This window comes from Boeremia exigua (genome assembly GCF_020726555.1).
Source record: "Boeremia exigua strain MPI-SDFR-AT-0100 chromosome Unknown C7974scaffold_1, whole genome shotgun sequence".
Taxonomy (NCBI): domain Eukaryota; kingdom Fungi; phylum Ascomycota; class Dothideomycetes; order Pleosporales; family Didymellaceae; genus Boeremia; species Boeremia exigua.
In genome coordinates this window covers 1,328,238-1,345,488 of record NW_025763518.1, presented here as the reverse complement: position 1 = coordinate 1,345,488, position 17,251 = coordinate 1,328,238, and the positions used below count along the sequence as shown (strand labels likewise).

Sequence of the window (17,251 nt, the reverse complement as noted above, 5' to 3'; positions counted from 1 at the left end):
ATCCAGAACAGTCTGCGAGCGCCGACCCTTCCACCTCCCAATTAGAGGCTACTGATTTTGTACAGCTGTGCTGGTACTTCCCGAGGCCCTATGAAGTCGTTTACCCAAGTTGGCTCGATAAACCAAAATCTACCCTTGCAACATCTCGACCGTCTCGTTGTTGTTCGCATGTACCAAATCTGGCTTCTATGCCAGGCCTCACGCTCGACCTCGTGCACCAGACAACGGTCATCTGCTACCACGCCTCTGATCTCCTTCCTTATGCTTTCGTCATACAGTGACACCCATGGCATAGTTTATTCATAGCTAACATCCGTTCGTAGCACTTACTCCATCGACTCAATGCGGAACAGCTAGATTAAGATTGCGATAGTCGCCCAGTTCTACAATCTCCCCACCGCGTCCTTCAGCTCTTCTAGCCGGGGACTAACACTCTCCTTCGACCTCAAACTCAAGCTCGCAGCCATTTGCGCAAATCCAACAACCTCCTGCGTTCGCCGGCCCCGCGCCAGCCCCACCGCTAGCGCCCCGCAAAACGTGTCTCCAATACCGTTCACGCTAATGATGTCCTCGGGCGGCAACACCTTGTCCACTGCAAACAGGCGCACGTATAAACCGCCCACGTCTCGTGCTCGGTCACCGTTTCGGTTGCGCGCAACAACATACTGCCTCTCATCGTCGTTGCGCAACTCCGGCGCATCATTCGCCAACAACTTCGTCATCAAGACACCTTGTGGCCCTAACTTTGTCAAGACGGTAGGAAAGAAGGGGAGCAACTTGATCGCCTGCTGGGGGAGTCCTGCATCAACGACTTCACTGCTTGTTAGTGTCGTCAACGGCACACGCAGACCTATTGAAGGAATGCCTAGCGCGTCGATGATGGAAAACCAAGACGGCGTGTCGAAGAAACCCTTGGCGTGGGCGTAGGAGTGGAGCGCAACAAGTTCGTGGTTGTTAGGGGTGATGATGTCGGCGAGCGGATTAGGGTAGATTGGCATGCACTGTGTGTCGGCTGGAAAGACGCGGAGCGCTTTTGCTGTGGATACTGGCTCGAAAATAGTCGTTGTTGATGCCCCGTGCGCAGTTGAGAGCCACGTTCGGAGCGAAGGCGACGACCAGTTCGCGTCTGCTACAAAAACTTTTGGCTTCGCTGTGGGGTCGGCAAAGAGGGAGGAGGATAGGGAAGACGTCAGGCTTTGAGGTATGGTCTCGAGAATAGACATGTCGGCCATAGCGAGCGCAAGGTCTTTGTTGGTGTTGTTGACTGCGATGTATTGGGCCGTTCTTGCTGGCGCGGGTAGTGTCTCGATTCCGATGGTGGACATGCCTTGACCTTCCAGTTGGCTCGTCGCAGCACGACCACTCATGTCGTTGCCGACAGCGCTGTACAAACGCACAGAAGAACCGAGGAGATGGGCCGCTTTAGCAATGTTGTGAGCTACGCCTCCGAGACTCTGACTTATCACTGCGGGGTTGGAAGTATGAGGCAGCGGGTCGACCTGACTTGACGAATTCGCAAATGGAGCGTAGTCACATGAGAAGTCGAGAGCGAGGGCACCCGCAACGACAATATCGACAGGTGCGGTACTTTCGGGTATACGAGTTAATGTAGCGATGTGTGTCGCAGTTGCTTTAGAGATCGATGGTGATGCACTTGTGGGCAGCTCGTTCACAACAGGGGAAACTTGCACTGGAGTGAAGAAGGACGAGCTAGTTCTATGTACCTACAATCAGCGCCAGTTCTACAATCGAGCAACAAGAGTGTCTGGCTCACCCTTGGGCTTCTGCTTGCTTCTTCTCCAAAACGGACAGCTCGCGCGCAATGATGGCTGCTCGCCTCACGTTGGATTCGATCAAGGCTCTATTTGCCGGGATAGATCTGCCCTGGGTGAGCTCCTTTACCTTTGCCAAAACAAAAGGCGTATTATCCTTCCCGGATACGCCTTGAGCATCCGCTTGCCTCAGGGCTTCTTCAATGACAAGATCCATCTCTGGCTTTGGAATCGCAGCCTCGAGTGGAACAGGGTTGGCAAAGAGTAGACCAGACCTGATCTGCATCTCGTGTTGTGCGTCTAGACGGTGTCAATTTACGCAGCAAACAGAACGGGCAGAATTGCTCACGTATGATGGCAGCGGCCTCAATTTCGTCCTTGATAGTTGTTGGACTCTTGACGCCACTGTCCCTCGACCAGAATGCTGGGAAGTCTACCTTGCCTTCACGGCCATCTGCAAAAGTGCCGACACCCACACCTTCGGTCTCCAGGTACTCGAGCGTGCGAGGAATGTCTAGGAAGCTTTTGCAGCCACTGGAGACGACAGAGACGGGTGTCCTGCCAAGCTCAGTCAGGTCAGCAGAAATGTCCATGCTCGACTCGGCGCCTCGGTGAACTCCACCGAGGCCTCCTGTCCCAAAGATCTTGATGCCCGCCAGCTCGGCGAGAAGCATGGTGCTTGCGATGGTCGTACCACCGTTGAGTTTCTTGCCCGTCAATCGCAGACCGCAGACGTAGCTGAGATCTCGTCTGGACAGCTTCAAGGTGGTCGGCTGGCCGGCAGACTCGGTGAGCTTGATCAACTCTTCGGGATCCAGGCCAACACGCGCGACTCCATCCAGAATGCCTATCGTTGCAGGCACGCCGCCATTGACTCGGACCACACTCTCAAGGAGAGACGCGAGGGCTACGTTCTCGGGGTATGGGAAGCCTGCGTGAACGGTCAACAACCGTACGCATCGCCGAGCTGGACCGGTTCGCACGCACCATGGGTGTAGATTGTCGACTCCAGCGCCACGACTGGCTTTTTCGAGTGCAGTGCCTCTCGCACCTCCTCGGAGACACGGAAGAAGCCATTGTTGGTCAGGTGACGTCTCCCCAGCGACGTGCAGCACCGCTGTGGCAGACGGGGTCTTGGTATAGCTCTGGAAAGCAGTCTCATGGTGTCTTGATGGATTTTGCGGGGATCAACCGCGGCGGGTGAGCTTGAGCTCTCGGTGCACGGACGCGTTTCCGAGTGGACACGAATACCTGCGCACGTCGCAACACGCACTCTTCGACCGCCTCAGACCTCTCACATGACTGGGTAACTTCGCTGCTACCCAACATGAGGTCGTTTTCTCTTTTCACAAGTGCCATTGCGGCGCTGTCCAGCTTTGCAAGTGCCGACTTGAACCTCTCGGAGCCGCTGCGGTCGAAGCAAGTGCTGCCCAGCACGTTCACGCCCCCACAGGTCTTCAAGAACGCCCATCTGGTCAGGACCACCAACCTGGACAAGGCGTATCCCAGAGAGACCGTCAATGTCCTCATTGAGAACATCGATTCGAAGCCGCAGTCCGAATACTATGTCCCATTCGATACAGGTCTGCTGGCCAAGGTTGGCGGTTTCGAAGTAAGAGATAAGAAGGACCCAGCGGCAGGAACGTTCAAGGTCGAAGTCGTGGGCCTCGAGCAGGACAGCGCCACCGAGTTCTACCTCGTCCACCTCCCCGAGCCTCTCGCGCCCGGCAAACAGCAGACCATCAGCATCTCGTACTCGATCCTCTCTTCCCTCAAGCCCGTTCCCTCCGAGCTCGCCCAGACCGCGAAACAATACCTTCAATACACCTTTAGCGCCTATGTGCCGTCTGCCTACGTTACGGAGAAGCAGCGCACCAAAGTCAAGTTCCCCAACGCCGATGTCACTGATTACACCACTCTCCCCGCTGAGCTCAACGACGAACAAAAGGCCGATCCCCAGAAGCAGGGCTCAACTTTCACGTACGGCCTATATGTCAACGTCCCTGCCGGCGCCTACCAGCCCGTAAGCGTGCGATACGAGTTCACGAAGCCCGTCATACAGTCCACACTGCTCGAACGCGACATTGAAGTCTCGCACTGGGGCGGCAACCTCGCCACCGAAGAGCGGTATTGGCTTGTCAACGAGGGAGCCGGGCTCAAGAACCACTTCTCCCGCGTTGAGTGGCAGAAGCAGTCATACATGAACCCTCCAACCTTCGCTCTCAAGGCCCTGAATCTGCCCCTCGCTCCCGGCGCAGTCGACCCCTATTTCACCGACGACATCGGCAATGTCTCCACCTCGCGCTTCCGCCCCGGCAAGAAAGAGAATCTACTCGAGCTGAAGCCCCGCTACCCAGTCTTTGGCAACTGGAGATACAGTTTCCGCGTTGGGTGGAACGCAGATTTATCGAGCTATCTGCGCAAGCTGGCCAAGGGCGACACTTATGTTCTCAAGGTGCCATTCCTCGAAGGGCCGCGTGCTGCTGAAGGCTTATCGTATGGCCGTGTAAACCTCCGCGTCATTTTGCCTGAGGGTGCGACTAATGTCAACTTCCATACCACAGTGCCCATTGTCAGCAACTCCACAGGCCTGCACAGGACGTTCATGGATACCGTCGGCCGTACGACTCTGACTTTGACCGCTCTCAACTTGGTCGATGATTTCAGGGACAGGGATTTGATTGTCACGTATGACTACCCGTGGACTGCAGGATACAGGAAGCCGGTCACTATTGCCCTTGGCGCCTTCGCCATGTTCGTGTTTGTTTGGGCTGTTGGCAGCATTGACACTTCAATTGGCAAGACGAAGCTGGCGTAACAAGCTGCGAAGGAGTAAAGATGAGTTTCAGGGTAGCTCATAGGAGCATCTTGGTTGGGTAGATCCACAGCTGGCGAAAGTCCAACACGGGTGGCTGGTATGTATATTTACGTTAGCAAGCGTGTAGAACAGGCGAAAACATTGAGATTTACTACTTTTACGTCTTTTCAGCCCTTGCTCTCGTGCGGTCTAAAGAGTCTCCACCCATGATGCGCATCATTGAGATTGTGCCATGATCATCGTCATTCATATGTAGCTATGCTTCTTGGGCGCCTATTGCCCGACATCTAAGGTCCGTCACGCACTGATATAAGGACACTTGAGATGCATTATTTCTTATCCTCCAGCGTCAGGCCCTCAATCGCCTTCGCCCCACCTTCTGCGCCGATCTCAACTTCGGCCTTATCCGTGCCCTCGACATGCCCATCAGGCTTGGCTTCCACCTTCTTGGCGCCTGGATGGAAGGTGCCCTTGTTCTTGACCTTCTTCTCTTTTTTCTTCTCTGCCGGCGGCGGCGGGTAGGCTTTCTGCTCGATTTCCTTCCACTCGGCGCTATTCTGAAACTCCTCCTGCACCGGCTTGAGCAGCGCGTTGAGTGCATCGATGACAGCCGGCTTCAGGGTTTGCGGTGAGAGAATGTCCGCCTTGTAGTCTGCGTGCATCTGGGCGATCGACGTGTACTCAAGCGGCTCAGCGTCGCGACGGGGAACTACAAACTTGGTTTCTCCGTGGCGAAGGTAGGACGCCGGCAGGAGAACGTACTCGACGAACGAGAGAATTCCATTCTCCTCGACGACCTTGGGGGCGGCGTGCGCCTTCTTGAGTTTGCGCCTGACGATATCTTCGTTGTCGAGAACGTCGATCTTGGAGTCGGGGTCTGAGGCGCTCATCTTGCCACCTTGAAGACCAGGGACCATAGGGTTCATGCAGTGGGCGCGCTCTTTGTAGCCAATCTTGGGGAGGATGTCCTTTGCGAGAGCGAAGATTTTGCGTTGGTCGACGCCGCCGAATTGCATATCGACATCAAGATACTGCTCGTCAAGGGCTTGCATGAGTGGGTAGAGTAGACCGGACAAAGGGGCGTTGTCGGTTTGCTTGACGACTTCAGCGCCAGCCCTCTTTGCGTCGTGTTCAGAGGTGATAGAAGCTAGGCGGAGCACATCCATCATATAATCAGGCTTCAGCTCGTATGAGGACCCGAGGACGAACTCGAGACGGTCGATGGGAACGTTGACGGCTCTGAGGAGGGCGGTGATGGTGAAGCGGTAGTACTCAGCGCGGAACTTGACGAGCTCGATAGGGGCTTTCAGGTTGTCGAGGAAGCCATGAATGTCTGCGAGAAGAATCTTGACGTGGCAACCAGCAGAGAGGAACTGCGCGAGCTTGAGGATAGGCACAAACTGTTGACTGATTAGGGAGACAGACGGCGAAAGTCGAATATAAGCAGACTCACGTATCCGCAGTGTGGCCTGCCTGTGGTTGCAGTCCCCCAGTAGACCTTGAGTGGTCTGCCTTCTTTGAGTGCTGCCTCCATAATTTCGGGGTTGAGCACCTCCTTCAAGTTGACCTTGATGAGATCCATCTTCTGCTCCGGCGACATGTTTGCCAACTCGTCGCTTGCAGCCGACTCATTCTGGCTCTTCTGTAATCTTGCCTTTGCGTCTACTAGCTGCGCCTGGAGATCTTCAATCTTCTTCTCGATTGTCGCGATCTCCGCCTTGATTGAATCGGCCATGGTGGGGTATCGGAGGGGTAACGAAGGCTTCTGTGCCAATTGATTTGTTGCGGGCTCGCCCCTTTCAGATGCGGTGTTCTGATCTTAAAAGAGAAAGAGGAAGGCAGAAGAGGCAGTATATGACTGCGCCGGGCGAAGCTCAGCTGTAGGATTGTGCCTGACACGGCGGAGCTGAAATGAGTCCACAGCCAGGCTAAAATTGGGTCTCCTGCGCCTCCGGTTGGCTGTGACCTGGACTTCACAACTCACAATGTCCACATAGTCACGCCAAATGGATATCTGCCCTCTAATTTTGCCATGGTTGAGACCAAAAGATACAATTTGAATTAGCCAAGGACGGCACATGCGCGTGCGTGTTTGCCTCGATCTTAGGAGCTGTGTCTTGCTGCTTCAGCCGCTCACTGCTGACGGCCCTGCCAGTGCCAACAATGCTGCATGCTCGCCGCAACAATCGTTCAACCCCTGCAGCACAGCAACGACCAAAATAGTCAGCCTGCTGGAATGGCCCGCAATTCGCTTGCGTATCGCTCTTTGGATTGAGGAGCCATTGTTGAAGTATAAACCACATTCGTACAGACGTACTTTCGCATCTCGTGCAGCCATGCTTCACCAAGCTAGTGCGCTCCTGCATCAACGGAACAGACCACGGTAGCTTGCGTGCATCTCAGGTCGGGACATATGGACATCAACAACAAAGCTGGGGTATTTATATAAGCGCGGTCAGGTTCGTAGCCAAATGCTCCTATAGTCACCCGCGTGCGAGCTTCGAGGCAATAGTCCAGCGTCGCTCGTTCCTACGCCGCATGGGCAAAGGTCTCGCGAGAAGGAGTGGAATGCAGAGCCGGATGACGGAGTTACCTAGGTATGAACTTAGACATGGAGTCAGAAGTACCTTTCTCCATCATACACACCGCGACGATCACATGGAGCAGCTGATCAACATGCTCGTGAGTTGTGGCGTATCTCGACATGCATACAGTGCATAGAGACTCATCACTACCGTAGTGCTTGTGATGCTCTTCCAATCCATATGGCCCGTGCACGGTCTAGCGCAGCGCTGGCCCACAGCTCGAAATTCGCTTGCGCGCAAACTCGAACTTTTCCTTTCGACAACCACAAGCCGGAGCAACTCTTTTAGGAACTTTATCAATCACTTCCTATACGCAACGATGGCCCCCAAGAAGAGCAAGAGAACCGCCGACTCCATCAACTCGCGCCTGGCGCTTGTGATGAAGTCCGGAAAGTACGTTGAGCGCAACACCACGAGACGCGCAGAACGCTGACTGCGATAGGGTCACCCTCGGCTACAAGTCCACCCTCAAGAGTCTTCGCTCCGGCAAGGCCAAGCTTGTCATCATTGCCGGCAACACCCCCCCTCTCCGCAAGTCTGAGCTTGAGTACTACGCCATGCTTTCCAAGACCTCGGTGCACCACTTCTCCGGCAACAACGTACGTACACCGCCCAGTCCTCTCATAGCCTAACGACGAGATACGCTGAGACACGGGGTATACTCTGAGGGTTGGCTCTGAGAAGAGGTCTGAACACGACTTCGGAGAGCTGCAGACTAACGTGTCGACTAGATCGAGCTCGGTACCGCCTGCGGTAAGCTCTTCCGCTGCTCGACCATGGCTATCCTCGATGCCGGTGACTCCGACATCCTGACCACCAGCACCGAGAACTAAACAGTTGCTCTGAGAGTGAGGGGTCCAGATAGAATTGATACCTACGTACAGCTTCAGTGCTAGTGCGATGACGATATCCAATGAATGACAAGATTTGAGAGCCGCAAAAGGCCGCCAGACAATTCGCCTCGTTGCCACATTTGATCGTGACTCATTTCTCGTTTTGCACATGCTTGGGTGACTGGGCGCCGCTCAGGTTGCTTTGAAATCAACCATGCGAACATCAGATTACCTATGCCACACAAAACTGCTTCACATTGCATGGCGAACGTTGCACGGGTGGCTGTAAGTGGCAGCCGCGTGCGCCCACAGGCAAATCTCGAGCACACGAGGACATGAAGTGTGTCTTCTCCTGACAGTCTTGCTGCGCCAGCGCACCCGACAATGTGGCAATGCTGAAGGTGTAGCTGCGGATTTGTAAGCCCAGCCACTAAACACACATTGGGGTTAGCTGTTACGAAGTTGGTAAGCGAGGTGTGCACAGTCGAGAATTCATCATTGCAGGCGCCCGACCTCACTCGTCAACTAACCAACCCAACGAAGTACGTACGGTCGCTATAAGTACCCCAGCACGTCCCGTTCACTGCGAGAGCTGTCGTCGACACTCTCGCGTAAACCCGCCCGTTCCGCCGCTCTTTTGCGCCTGTTGAACAGCAGTCTCATTGATTTCTCAGCAGGTTAACCAGTCGTCACAATGGCTCGCCGTCCCGCTCGTTGCTACCGTTACTGCAAGAACAAGCCCGTACGTTGCACCCGAAGACGCTGCGAAGCGTCGTGTAAAGGAGGAGCGCGGACTGACAGACGTGCAGTACCCCAAGAGCAGGTTCAACCGCGGTGTCCCTGATGCCAAGATCCGCATCTTCGACCTCGGTCGCAAGAAGGCCAGCGTAGACGACTTCCCTCTCTGCGTCCACCTCGTCTCCAACGAGTACGAGCAGCTGTCTTCCGAGGCTCTCGAGGCCGCCCGTATCTGCGCCAACAAGTACCTCGTCAAGATTGCCGGAAAGGAAGGCTTCCATCTCCGTGTCCGCGTCCACCCTTACCACGTCGTCCGTATCAACAAGATGTTGTCGTGCGCTGGTGCCGATAGGCTGCAGACCGGTATGCGTGGTGCTTTCGGAAAGCCCAACGGTCTCGTTGCCCGTGTCAACATCGGTCAGATTCTCATGTCCGTCCGAACCCGTGACTCTCACCGCGCCACTGCCCTCGAGGCTCTGAGGCGTTGCCAGTACAAGGTACGCTGGATCCACCCCTGCCGGACATTCAAACCCATACTGACGTGCTACAGTTCCCCGGTCGCCAGAAGATCATTGTCTCCAAGAACTGGGGTTTCACTCCCCTCAAGCGTGACGAGTACGTTGAGAAGCGCAAGGAGGGCAAGATCAGGATCGACGGTGCTTACGTCCAGTTCCTCCGCAACAAGGGTGACCTCGCGTACAACATCCGCCGCTTCCCCGAGGCTTTCGAGCAGGAGGCTTAAATGGCTTGTTGCGAGTGAAGAGATGATGAACATGCGATTTGGGTAATTCAAACGGGACCCCGGTCATGGCGTGGTTTGCTTTCCTCGGTCATCAATCACCGTCGGAGAAGGTGTCGTCTGTAGCGAATGATCGAATACCTGTCCGGCAACGACAAATGATACAACAACACCGCCCACTGCTTCTGTGATGTAACGCGACTCGATGTACTGGGGGACAGTGGGTGCCTGCCATGCCGACTGGGTTTCGAGGGCACTTGGCTCGAAGAATACAACATATCGTGTTGTCAATAGAGCTACCCTAGTTTGTATGGTATCCAATAAAACGCCTATCTCCACCTAACGCTCAGCATGCCTATGCAACACCAAGTAGCGTGACTGATCTAAACGCCATCTAAACCCATTAGACGCCTACCCCCGCACCCCTACCCTCAGCCTGAGCTTTCGAGAACTGCTGCAACAGTTGCAAAACACCACCCCGCCCCGCCCCAGGCGCCTCATCCTCATCCTCGTCATCCTGCGCTAGCCTGCTGGTCCGCCAGCTATCTCCGATCGTGCTTTCCTCCTCGATTCTCGCCCCCGCATGTCCCGGCGGGCTCGCCATGGCATGCAGCCTGGGCTGATATCTCCCATGCGATGCACCTCTCGGTGAGCCCCTCAGCGCAGAAGCAGAGGGTTGGTGGTGCGGATCCAGCAGCATGGAAGACATCGGCTCATCTCGAGCCGCAAGTTTCGGTGCGCGACGCTGGAGATGCCGCGGTTGGCGGCTAGTAGGGCCCTTGCTAGTGCCGCGCGCATGTCCAGTGTCTCCGAGTTGGCCGGTCTGGCTGGCGCTGCCAAAGGTGTTTGGGAACTGTGGTGGGGGATGGAACGTGCTGCGGCCTTGGAGTCTGTTGTTGTAGCCTCTCGCACTCGGATTACCGTACGTGTCCATGAAGCCGTAATAGCTCGCGAGCATCTTATTGTCCTTCGCCATGAAGTAGTCCTCGCGCGGGTCGTTGCCGGGGTCGTTTGCACGTGTGCCGCCAGGTTGAGAGGCAGGAATATTGTTTGCGCGGTTCTGGGTGCCTTTGTTGAAAGGGAACATGGAGTAGGAGCAGGTGACACCGAGGCCATCTACCACAATAGAGAATTCGCGGAAAAAGTCAACGATCCGCTCACTGCATCTGGGTAGGCGGAAGATGAGCAGGAAAGGGGTGATGACCATACTCAGAATCTCTTCCGCGAAAATGAGGACCTTGGGTTGGTACAGCTTTGCAAATTCAGCACGAACCTCGTCAGTGTGCAGACGGTCGGTCCAGGACTCAGGCTCATGGCGTGTGTGGTAGGTGACGTGACCCAAGTAGAATGCAGGGTCGGAGATCTGATCCTCCTGGGGGCTGCTTCCTCGAGCTGAACGGTATATGGCCGTAAACACGCCGATCCAGAAAATGGCTGTCTTTCCTGGCGTAATCTCGAAGTTAAGGAACTGCTCCGAGTCAAGAAGAGTCAGTGCCACAAGCACAAAAGCGAAAGCTCCCGTAACAAATGCTATGAATGAAGATATCTGTTCAGTCTTGTCTTTAGGGAACTGCGCGAGGTACATGTTGGCGTAGGGTTGAGCCATCTTGAGGCGGCGCTCGAATAGATGAGGCAGCTCGTTAAACTCACGAAACTTCCACTGCGCAAAGTGTGTGAAGTCACGATTGCTTAGCTGGCCGGGGTCTTTGTGATATTCCTACAACTGTCAGCTAAACGTCGTCATGTATCTGCAAAGGTAACTCACCGCGAAATACTTGAACAGGTACGATGCTAGAACGAAGACCACGGCAAACGGAGCGCACACAACACTGATCAACCCAACCCACATCAGTCGCGTCCGCAGTCTCTTAACAAGTTCTCGACGATTTCGTTCTTTGAGAAACTCGGTATTAAACTGTCCGTTCTTACCGCTAAAAACAAATTCCAAAATGGCAAGCTCTACGTGCCACCGCGTGGTCTCAGAAAATATGTATCTGTTGCCCAGGAATGGTATCGGCACTGTCACGTCAAGGACCTCCTTGTTAAACAGGGCGATGAGGTAGTTTTCGCGCCTCATAAGACGGCTGGCAATATCAATAGCATCTAGACGTTGTCGGCTCTTCGAATCTAGGAGCTTGCGGGTCTCTGGCGAGAGATTTGATGCGGTTGTGAGGTTCAAGTCACGCAAAGCCATGACGCGGCTAACAACTTGCTGCCACTCCACTGTCTGGATATCACGGTCTGGGATGTCGAGGAGATGGTGGTAAAAGTCGTGCATAGCCCTCAGCCTCGGTACATCTGTGATCATGGTGTAGAAAGAGTAAATCCAGTAGCTAGAGAAGACCCAAAGGGCAAAGATCCAGAAGCCGTGTATCCTGGACGTACATTTTGGAACAAGCACTTCGCTCATCATGTGGCTTTGGGAAAGCACAGAGTAGTCGATGCACCACCCGAGGAAAGTCATGAAGCCCACCACAAATGCAGACTGCAGAAGAGTCAAGAACCGTTTCAAAAGCATCGAATAGATGCCGTGACCGCGGTAGTACTCGTAGACATCCTTCATGTACGCATCCAAGTCGGTCTGGTTGACCCACAGCCATAACGCCCTGTCTTTGGGACTGACATTGAACTGCCCTGTTCTGCCCCACGTGCTGGCTGGTGGCCCAGCCATTTCGTCGTGCAGCCGCTGCTGTCTTTGCGTGGTGTCCCACTGCGCTCGTGTCTGTCGTGTCGCGGGTCCGGGCACGGGGGGAGGGAGGCCGTCTGAGCGTCGTGCTACCTGGGGCGATAAGGGACCTCCTTCGAGGAGTAGTGACTGTGGAACGTCATCGTCATCGTCTACTGGCGCCGGGGGAGGTTGTTTCCACCCAGCAGCCCGATTTGCCGTGTTGATGCCTGGAGGGGCGTTCAGCGGCCGTCTTGTTTCAGGCGACACAGCTCGGCTATCAGCCGTTATCTGACTTGCAGACGCCTCCTCAAGCAGATGTTCCAAGTCCTGTGGCTCGAAATAGGCCCCAAAGTTCTCCTCATCTATGTCCATGTCGCGCTGTCCATCCGTCGAAGTCGAGCTTCTGCGCGGCTGAGGATTCGAGGGCTCGGGTTCGAACGGCTGATCAGTTGCCGAAGGCAGAATCCTGGAGAGAAGGTTGGAGGCCATCATGATGAACGCCTTGCACGACTGTCAAGCAGCGGGGCGCGGGGCCGTGCTGTGGCGATGTGAGGAGTATTGCCGTCCGAGGGCTGGTCGCGGTATGCGCAGAAGGTGAGAGCCAGCTCCATGAACGTGCACGGGCCGTAAACTACGAGTATGCCGGCGTGACAGGTCGTAGAAGAGGTGAACAGAAGCTGTCATGTGCAAGCTGCCTGGGGTCCACTCGGGTGTTGCAGGTGACGCGATATGCACGCGGGCGCCCGGCTAAACCTTCCCTTGTTTCGGCAAGCCCAATGTGTCCACCTGTGCTGTCCGCGAGACATTCACCAACCATGTCAGCGAGCTATTTCCAGGAGCGTAGTACTCCTGCTTCCCAGAATGGCGTGTCTCCTACTTCCCCCCATATTGCAGCAGCATCACGTGGAGTCAACGCTCTCTCCAGTCGAATAACCAGCGTCCTGTCGGCCTCATACGCTGACCTGGAAATTCGGGGCGCATTGTATACACTAGATGAGCGCAGTGTCCACAACACGGCAGAGACGCGTCGACATATCCGACTCGATGTCCAGCAGGAAGTGATTGAATGCAATGGCGAGATTGTCAAGGACTTCGGAAAAGTCGCAGAGGTTTGTTACTTTCCGGTGAGCAACCTTAATTCGCGTGCTGAGTAAATTGTAGCAACTCAAGCGCATTGGAGCAGCCATCAACAGCTTGAATAGCTCTTGCGCAGACATGCGTGCCCATATCATAACTGCGGCCCGTGAAACTGGTCCTGTCCTGGAGGAAGCCACCAGTCTTATCAACCAAAAGAAGCAGGTCGAAACCAAAAATCAGATACTACACGCTTTTAGCTCACACTTCCGGATCACTGATGATCAGGCCACTGTCCTGACATCCACCGCAGAGCCGGTACATGAAGAGTTCTTTCAGATCTTGACCAAGGTAAAAAAGATCCACCACGATTGCCAAGTTCTATTAGGCACCGAGGACCAACATCTTGGTCTTGAGATCCTAGAGCAGAGTTCAAAGGCACTAAATGGAGCTTTCCAGAAACTCTACCGCTGGATACAGCACGAGTTTAAGACTCTGGATTTGGAAAATCCTCAGATTAGCGCATCTGTTCGACGGTCCCTGCGGGTGCTAGCAGAACGACCTACCCTGTTTCAAAGCTGCCTTGATTCTTTCGCAGAAGCCAGAGAAGCGATTCTGTCTGAGTCTTTCCACGCAGCCCTGACCGGTACCAACTCGGCCGCTTCGCACATCGCAACGAAGCCAATCGAATTCTACGCACACGACCCTCTACGATATGTCAGTGATATGCTGGCTTGGGCACACTCAGCTACAGTGTCGGAGAGGGAAGCACTGGAGGTGTTGTTCATTTCGGATGGCAACGAAATTAGCCGTTCTATTCAGGCCGGTTTAGAGAGCGAGCCCTGGCTCAAAGGCGACGAAGAACAGGAGGTTTTTGATGGAAGAAAGGCATTGGATCAACTTGTTAGTCGTGATCTGACAGGTGTTGCACGGCTGCTCAGACAGAAGACCGAGCAAGTTATCCAGAGCCACGAAGACGCAACACTCGCCTACAAGATCGCCAATCTGATTGGCTTCTACAAGGGCACTTTTGTCAAACTGCTCGGGCAGGGGTCGGACATTCTTGATCTGTTTGATACGCTTCAGGCCTCAGCGATGCGTCAATTCCGAGCAAACATGCGCGACCATGTGGCCACAGTTCAGAGCGACCTGGCTGTGGCACCTGTGGATCTCTCACCTCCTGACTTCTTGGAGCAAGCCTTACAGACGTTGAAGGTGCTCGCAAAGAGCTACGACACCTCTGTAGCAGCTGTTGACGAGTCGAACAACGGCTTCCAGACTGTACTGACTGAAGCTCTGGACCCATTCCTTGGTGGCTGTGTAAATCTTCAAAAGGGCATGGAACAACCCGACAGTGCCGTGTTTGCCATCAACTGCCTCCTCGCTGTCAAGGATGCATTGTCGAGCTTCACATTTGCAACAGAGCGAGCTGCTGAGATGGGCGAGACGATTGACGAACATGTTGCAGCGCTTGTCGATTATCAGCACCAGTATCTTCTCCATGAGTCTGGACTCATGGCACTTCACGGGGCACTTTTGAATATCACAGATGCACCCGAGAGCCTGAAAAGTATTACACGAGTGGCCGCCTTTAAACCGGAAGCACTGGTAGCTACCAGCCAACAACTCGACGAATTCCTTCCATCTGCGCTCATCGATGCCGCAGAGAACCTGAAGCAATTACGCAACCGATCCATGGTTCAGGAAATCACCGAGGGCGCAGCGGCTAGGTTCTGCAAGGACTTTGAATTTGTGGAAAGCAAGATCGTTGCAGCTGATGATCTACTCTACGATGAAGATGATGAAGAAATCAAGCCAGGGCTCAGAGACTTGTTTCCTCGTACCAGTGGAGAGATCAGGGTTTTGCTCAGCTAGATGCCATTGTACTGTGTATGTAGATATGCCCGACTGCTCCAGAGAATGCTGCGTGAAACAAACACTTGTTTGCGCCAACGTGCAGCGTGTCGTTCTCTACTCCAATCTGCGTGTAGTCGTGACTCCGCGAGCTCAAGCACTCTTCAGCTGTGACTATTGCAGTCGTTTCTTCTCCCACTCTTCAGGCGTGTGGCATTTGGGTGTCCAGGCATGTATCGCGGCAATTTCTTCCTTGAGTGCTGCATTCACCAGACGATGTCTTGCCAGTGTTGTCTTCTTGGCAAACTGTGGTGAGACTATGATGGCCTCGAACATTTGCCCGCATCCGCCTGCCAGGAACATTAGTGTGTGATGTCGTGACGCTGCACCGGTCCTTTGCAACGCAGATGCCGGAGGATCTCCCGACTTCTCAACGAGGATGAACGTCGCACGACATACCACTCATATCCTCGATCTCAACATGTGTTGCACCGAGAACTGTCTCGAGCTTTTGCCTGATGGCCTCGGGCGTGACGCCGGAAGTCGCTGCATTGCGGGCGGCCTCGTCATCTGTGCGTGCGCTCATGATTGTTGGGTTTGAAGGGTCGACGAATAGCTGGTCAAGTGATTTGGTAAGTTTGTGACGTGGATCCATCGCGTTACTTTTGCAATGCGATGATGTGCTATCTTCGGATCTGATAAGAAGACCCTGTCGACAGAAACTCGGGTTTGTGGCGTCAGCAGGCGGTGACGTAGCGCAGGACACGAACACGAAGTTTGATGTTGGAGGGGAACGCGTCGTCCAGTGCAACATCTCGTGAGCATTGCAATTGGGACACCGAGGTGCGTCTGCGCAGGACTACACACAAACAAGGCATTAATTGCATGTTCTTCTCGACGTTGAAACGCTCCTTTGCTGCAACAATGAGTGCGCATCACAGCTCTGCGCCTTTCTCAAAGGCCGTGGTAAGGGCCATGCAAAAGCTGTAGGTGTTGCTTGCTCCCTTTGCATGCAACATTGTGGGCTGACGGCCCCATGGCTATCCCAAAGCGCTTGCAGACAACTCTTGGGACAACACGGGACTGTTGTTAGAGGCTCCCTTCGACCCTTCCCGTCGTCAGGACAACACCGTGTTGCTCACCATCGACCTCACCAAGGCTGTCGCCGACGAAGCCATCGCACTGAGGTCGTCGATCATAGTCGCGTACCACCCAATCATCTTTCGAGGCCTCAAGTCCCTCACCCTTGCCAACTCTCAGCAGCAGACACTCTTGCGCCTTGCCAGCCATGGAATCAGCGTGTACAGCCCACACACCGCCGTCGACGCAGCACCAGGAGGACTCGGCGACTGGCTGGCCGACATTGTGACCGGGACGAAGACGAGCTACGATGCCTCGCCGTCCGCGGAAGCGACCCCAGCACCTCAAAGCGAAGGCGACCACGATCCATTTGTACAGCAAAAAGGAGGGGCCACACTGTCCGTTCAACGACCCACTTTCCAGCTGCAGCATCACCCCAGCCAGACCACCCTACGCCTGTCAAGAGATCCGCCCCAGACAACATCTGTTCCCCACACCCGCCGTCCTGTTGTTCCCCAGTTGCCTGAGATCAAGACACATCCAGGCGCAGGCATGGGACGCATTGTGGAGTTCAGCAATGCGCAGCCACTAACAACTCTGCTGGATCGCATAGGTAAAGGTTTGAACAATCCAAAGGGTTTTCCCATCGCAATTCCACAGGACGCCAACATCGGGGACATTGAGATACGAAGTGTGGGCATTTGCGCAGGCTCAGGAGGATCGTTGCTCGCAAACCTGGATGTCGATCTGCTGTTCACAGGAGAGATGAGTCACCATGAGGCACTGGCTGCTATCGAGAAGGGTCAGGTTGTCATCAACTTGTTCCACAGCAATTCAGAGAGAGGGTTTTTGGCTGAAGTTCTCAGGGAGCAACTGGAAGATACGATTGAGGGAGAATGGTCGGTGGTCAGAGAGGAGGAAAAGGGTAATGAGAGGCTGAAGGAGGCGTTGGCACACGATGAATTTGAGGTTGCGGTCAGTGAGGCGGACAGGGATCCGTACGGCATCTTGGTATTAAAAGGCAATGCCGAAGAGTAGCGTGTACAATAACGAGAAATTGTTTGTTGATGAGCGAGATGGCCTCAGTGCG

The 17,251-nt window shown here is 54.5% G+C and overlaps 8 protein-coding genes across 8 annotated transcripts; 5 read left to right on the top strand and 3 right to left on the bottom strand.

Moving 5' to 3' along the window:
• Positions 1-383: 383 nt before the first annotated feature.
• Positions 384-2,934, bottom strand: C7974DRAFT_300588 (Indigoidine synthase A like protein-domain-containing protein; the record flags this gene model as incomplete). The annotated part of the gene is made up of 4 exons (XM_046137803.1): positions 384-1,716; positions 1,775-2,072; positions 2,122-2,703; positions 2,760-2,934. 4 exons carry the CDS (start codon positions 2,932-2,934, stop codon positions 384-386), a joined length of 2,388 nt encoding a protein of 795 aa, XP_046002717.1.
• A 117-nt stretch (positions 2,935-3,051) lies between these two features.
• C7974DRAFT_382620 (Ribophorin I) lies at positions 3,052-4,743 on the top strand. Its single transcript, XM_046140691.1, has one exon. It carries the CDS (start codon positions 3,100-3,102, stop codon positions 4,588-4,590), a length of 1,491 nt encoding a protein of 496 aa, XP_046002716.1. The 5' UTR covers positions 3,052-3,099; the 3' UTR covers positions 4,591-4,743.
• On the bottom strand, positions 4,744-6,704 carry C7974DRAFT_348510 (uncharacterized protein). The gene is made up of 2 exons (XM_046139411.1): positions 6,044-6,704; positions 4,744-5,990 (listed from the first exon to the last, which is right to left on the bottom strand). The coding sequence occupies exons 1-2, from the start codon at positions 6,323-6,325 to the stop codon at positions 4,920-4,922; spliced, it is 1,353 nt and encodes a 450-aa protein (XP_046002715.1). The 5' UTR covers positions 6,326-6,704; the 3' UTR covers positions 4,744-4,919.
• A 673-nt stretch (positions 6,705-7,377) lies between these two features.
• Positions 7,378-8,130, top strand: C7974DRAFT_382616 (50S ribosomal protein L30e-like protein). Its single transcript, XM_046140690.1, has 3 exons — positions 7,378-7,568; positions 7,618-7,774; positions 7,907-8,130. Exons 1-3 carry the CDS (start codon positions 7,495-7,497, stop codon positions 8,006-8,008), a joined length of 333 nt encoding a protein of 110 aa, XP_046002714.1. The 5' UTR covers positions 7,378-7,494; the 3' UTR covers positions 8,009-8,130.
• A 572-nt stretch (positions 8,131-8,702) lies between these two features.
• Positions 8,703-9,488, top strand: C7974DRAFT_300577 (ribosomal protein L10e/L16; the record flags this gene model as incomplete). The annotated part of the gene is made up of 3 exons (XM_046137801.1): positions 8,703-8,750; positions 8,818-9,243; positions 9,297-9,488. The coding sequence occupies 3 exons, from the start codon at positions 8,703-8,705 to the stop codon at positions 9,486-9,488; spliced, it is 666 nt and encodes a 221-aa protein (XP_046002713.1).
• Positions 9,489-9,888: 400 nt separating this feature from the next.
• C7974DRAFT_407674 (autophagy protein Apg9-domain-containing protein) lies at positions 9,889-12,645 on the bottom strand (the record flags this gene model as incomplete). The annotated part of the gene is made up of 2 exons (XM_046143257.1): positions 9,889-11,202; positions 11,251-12,645. 2 exons carry the CDS (start codon positions 12,643-12,645, stop codon positions 9,889-9,891), a joined length of 2,709 nt encoding a protein of 902 aa, XP_046002712.1.
• Positions 12,646-12,968: 323 nt separating this feature from the next.
• Positions 12,969-15,102, top strand: C7974DRAFT_299973 (oligomeric Golgi complex subunit 6; the record flags this gene model as incomplete). The annotated part of the gene is made up of 2 exons (XM_046137781.1): positions 12,969-13,262; positions 13,315-15,102. The coding sequence occupies 2 exons, from the start codon at positions 12,969-12,971 to the stop codon at positions 15,100-15,102; spliced, it is 2,082 nt and encodes a 693-aa protein (XP_046002711.1).
• Positions 15,103-15,562: 460 nt separating this feature from the next.
• C7974DRAFT_429940 (GTP cyclohydrolase 1 type 2/Nif3) lies at positions 15,563-17,199 on the top strand (the record flags this gene model as incomplete). The annotated part of the gene is made up of 2 exons (XM_046144672.1): positions 15,563-15,653; positions 16,133-17,199. The coding sequence occupies 2 exons, from the start codon at positions 15,563-15,565 to the stop codon at positions 17,197-17,199; spliced, it is 1,158 nt and encodes a 385-aa protein (XP_046002710.1).
• Positions 17,200-17,251: the final 52 nt, after the last annotated feature.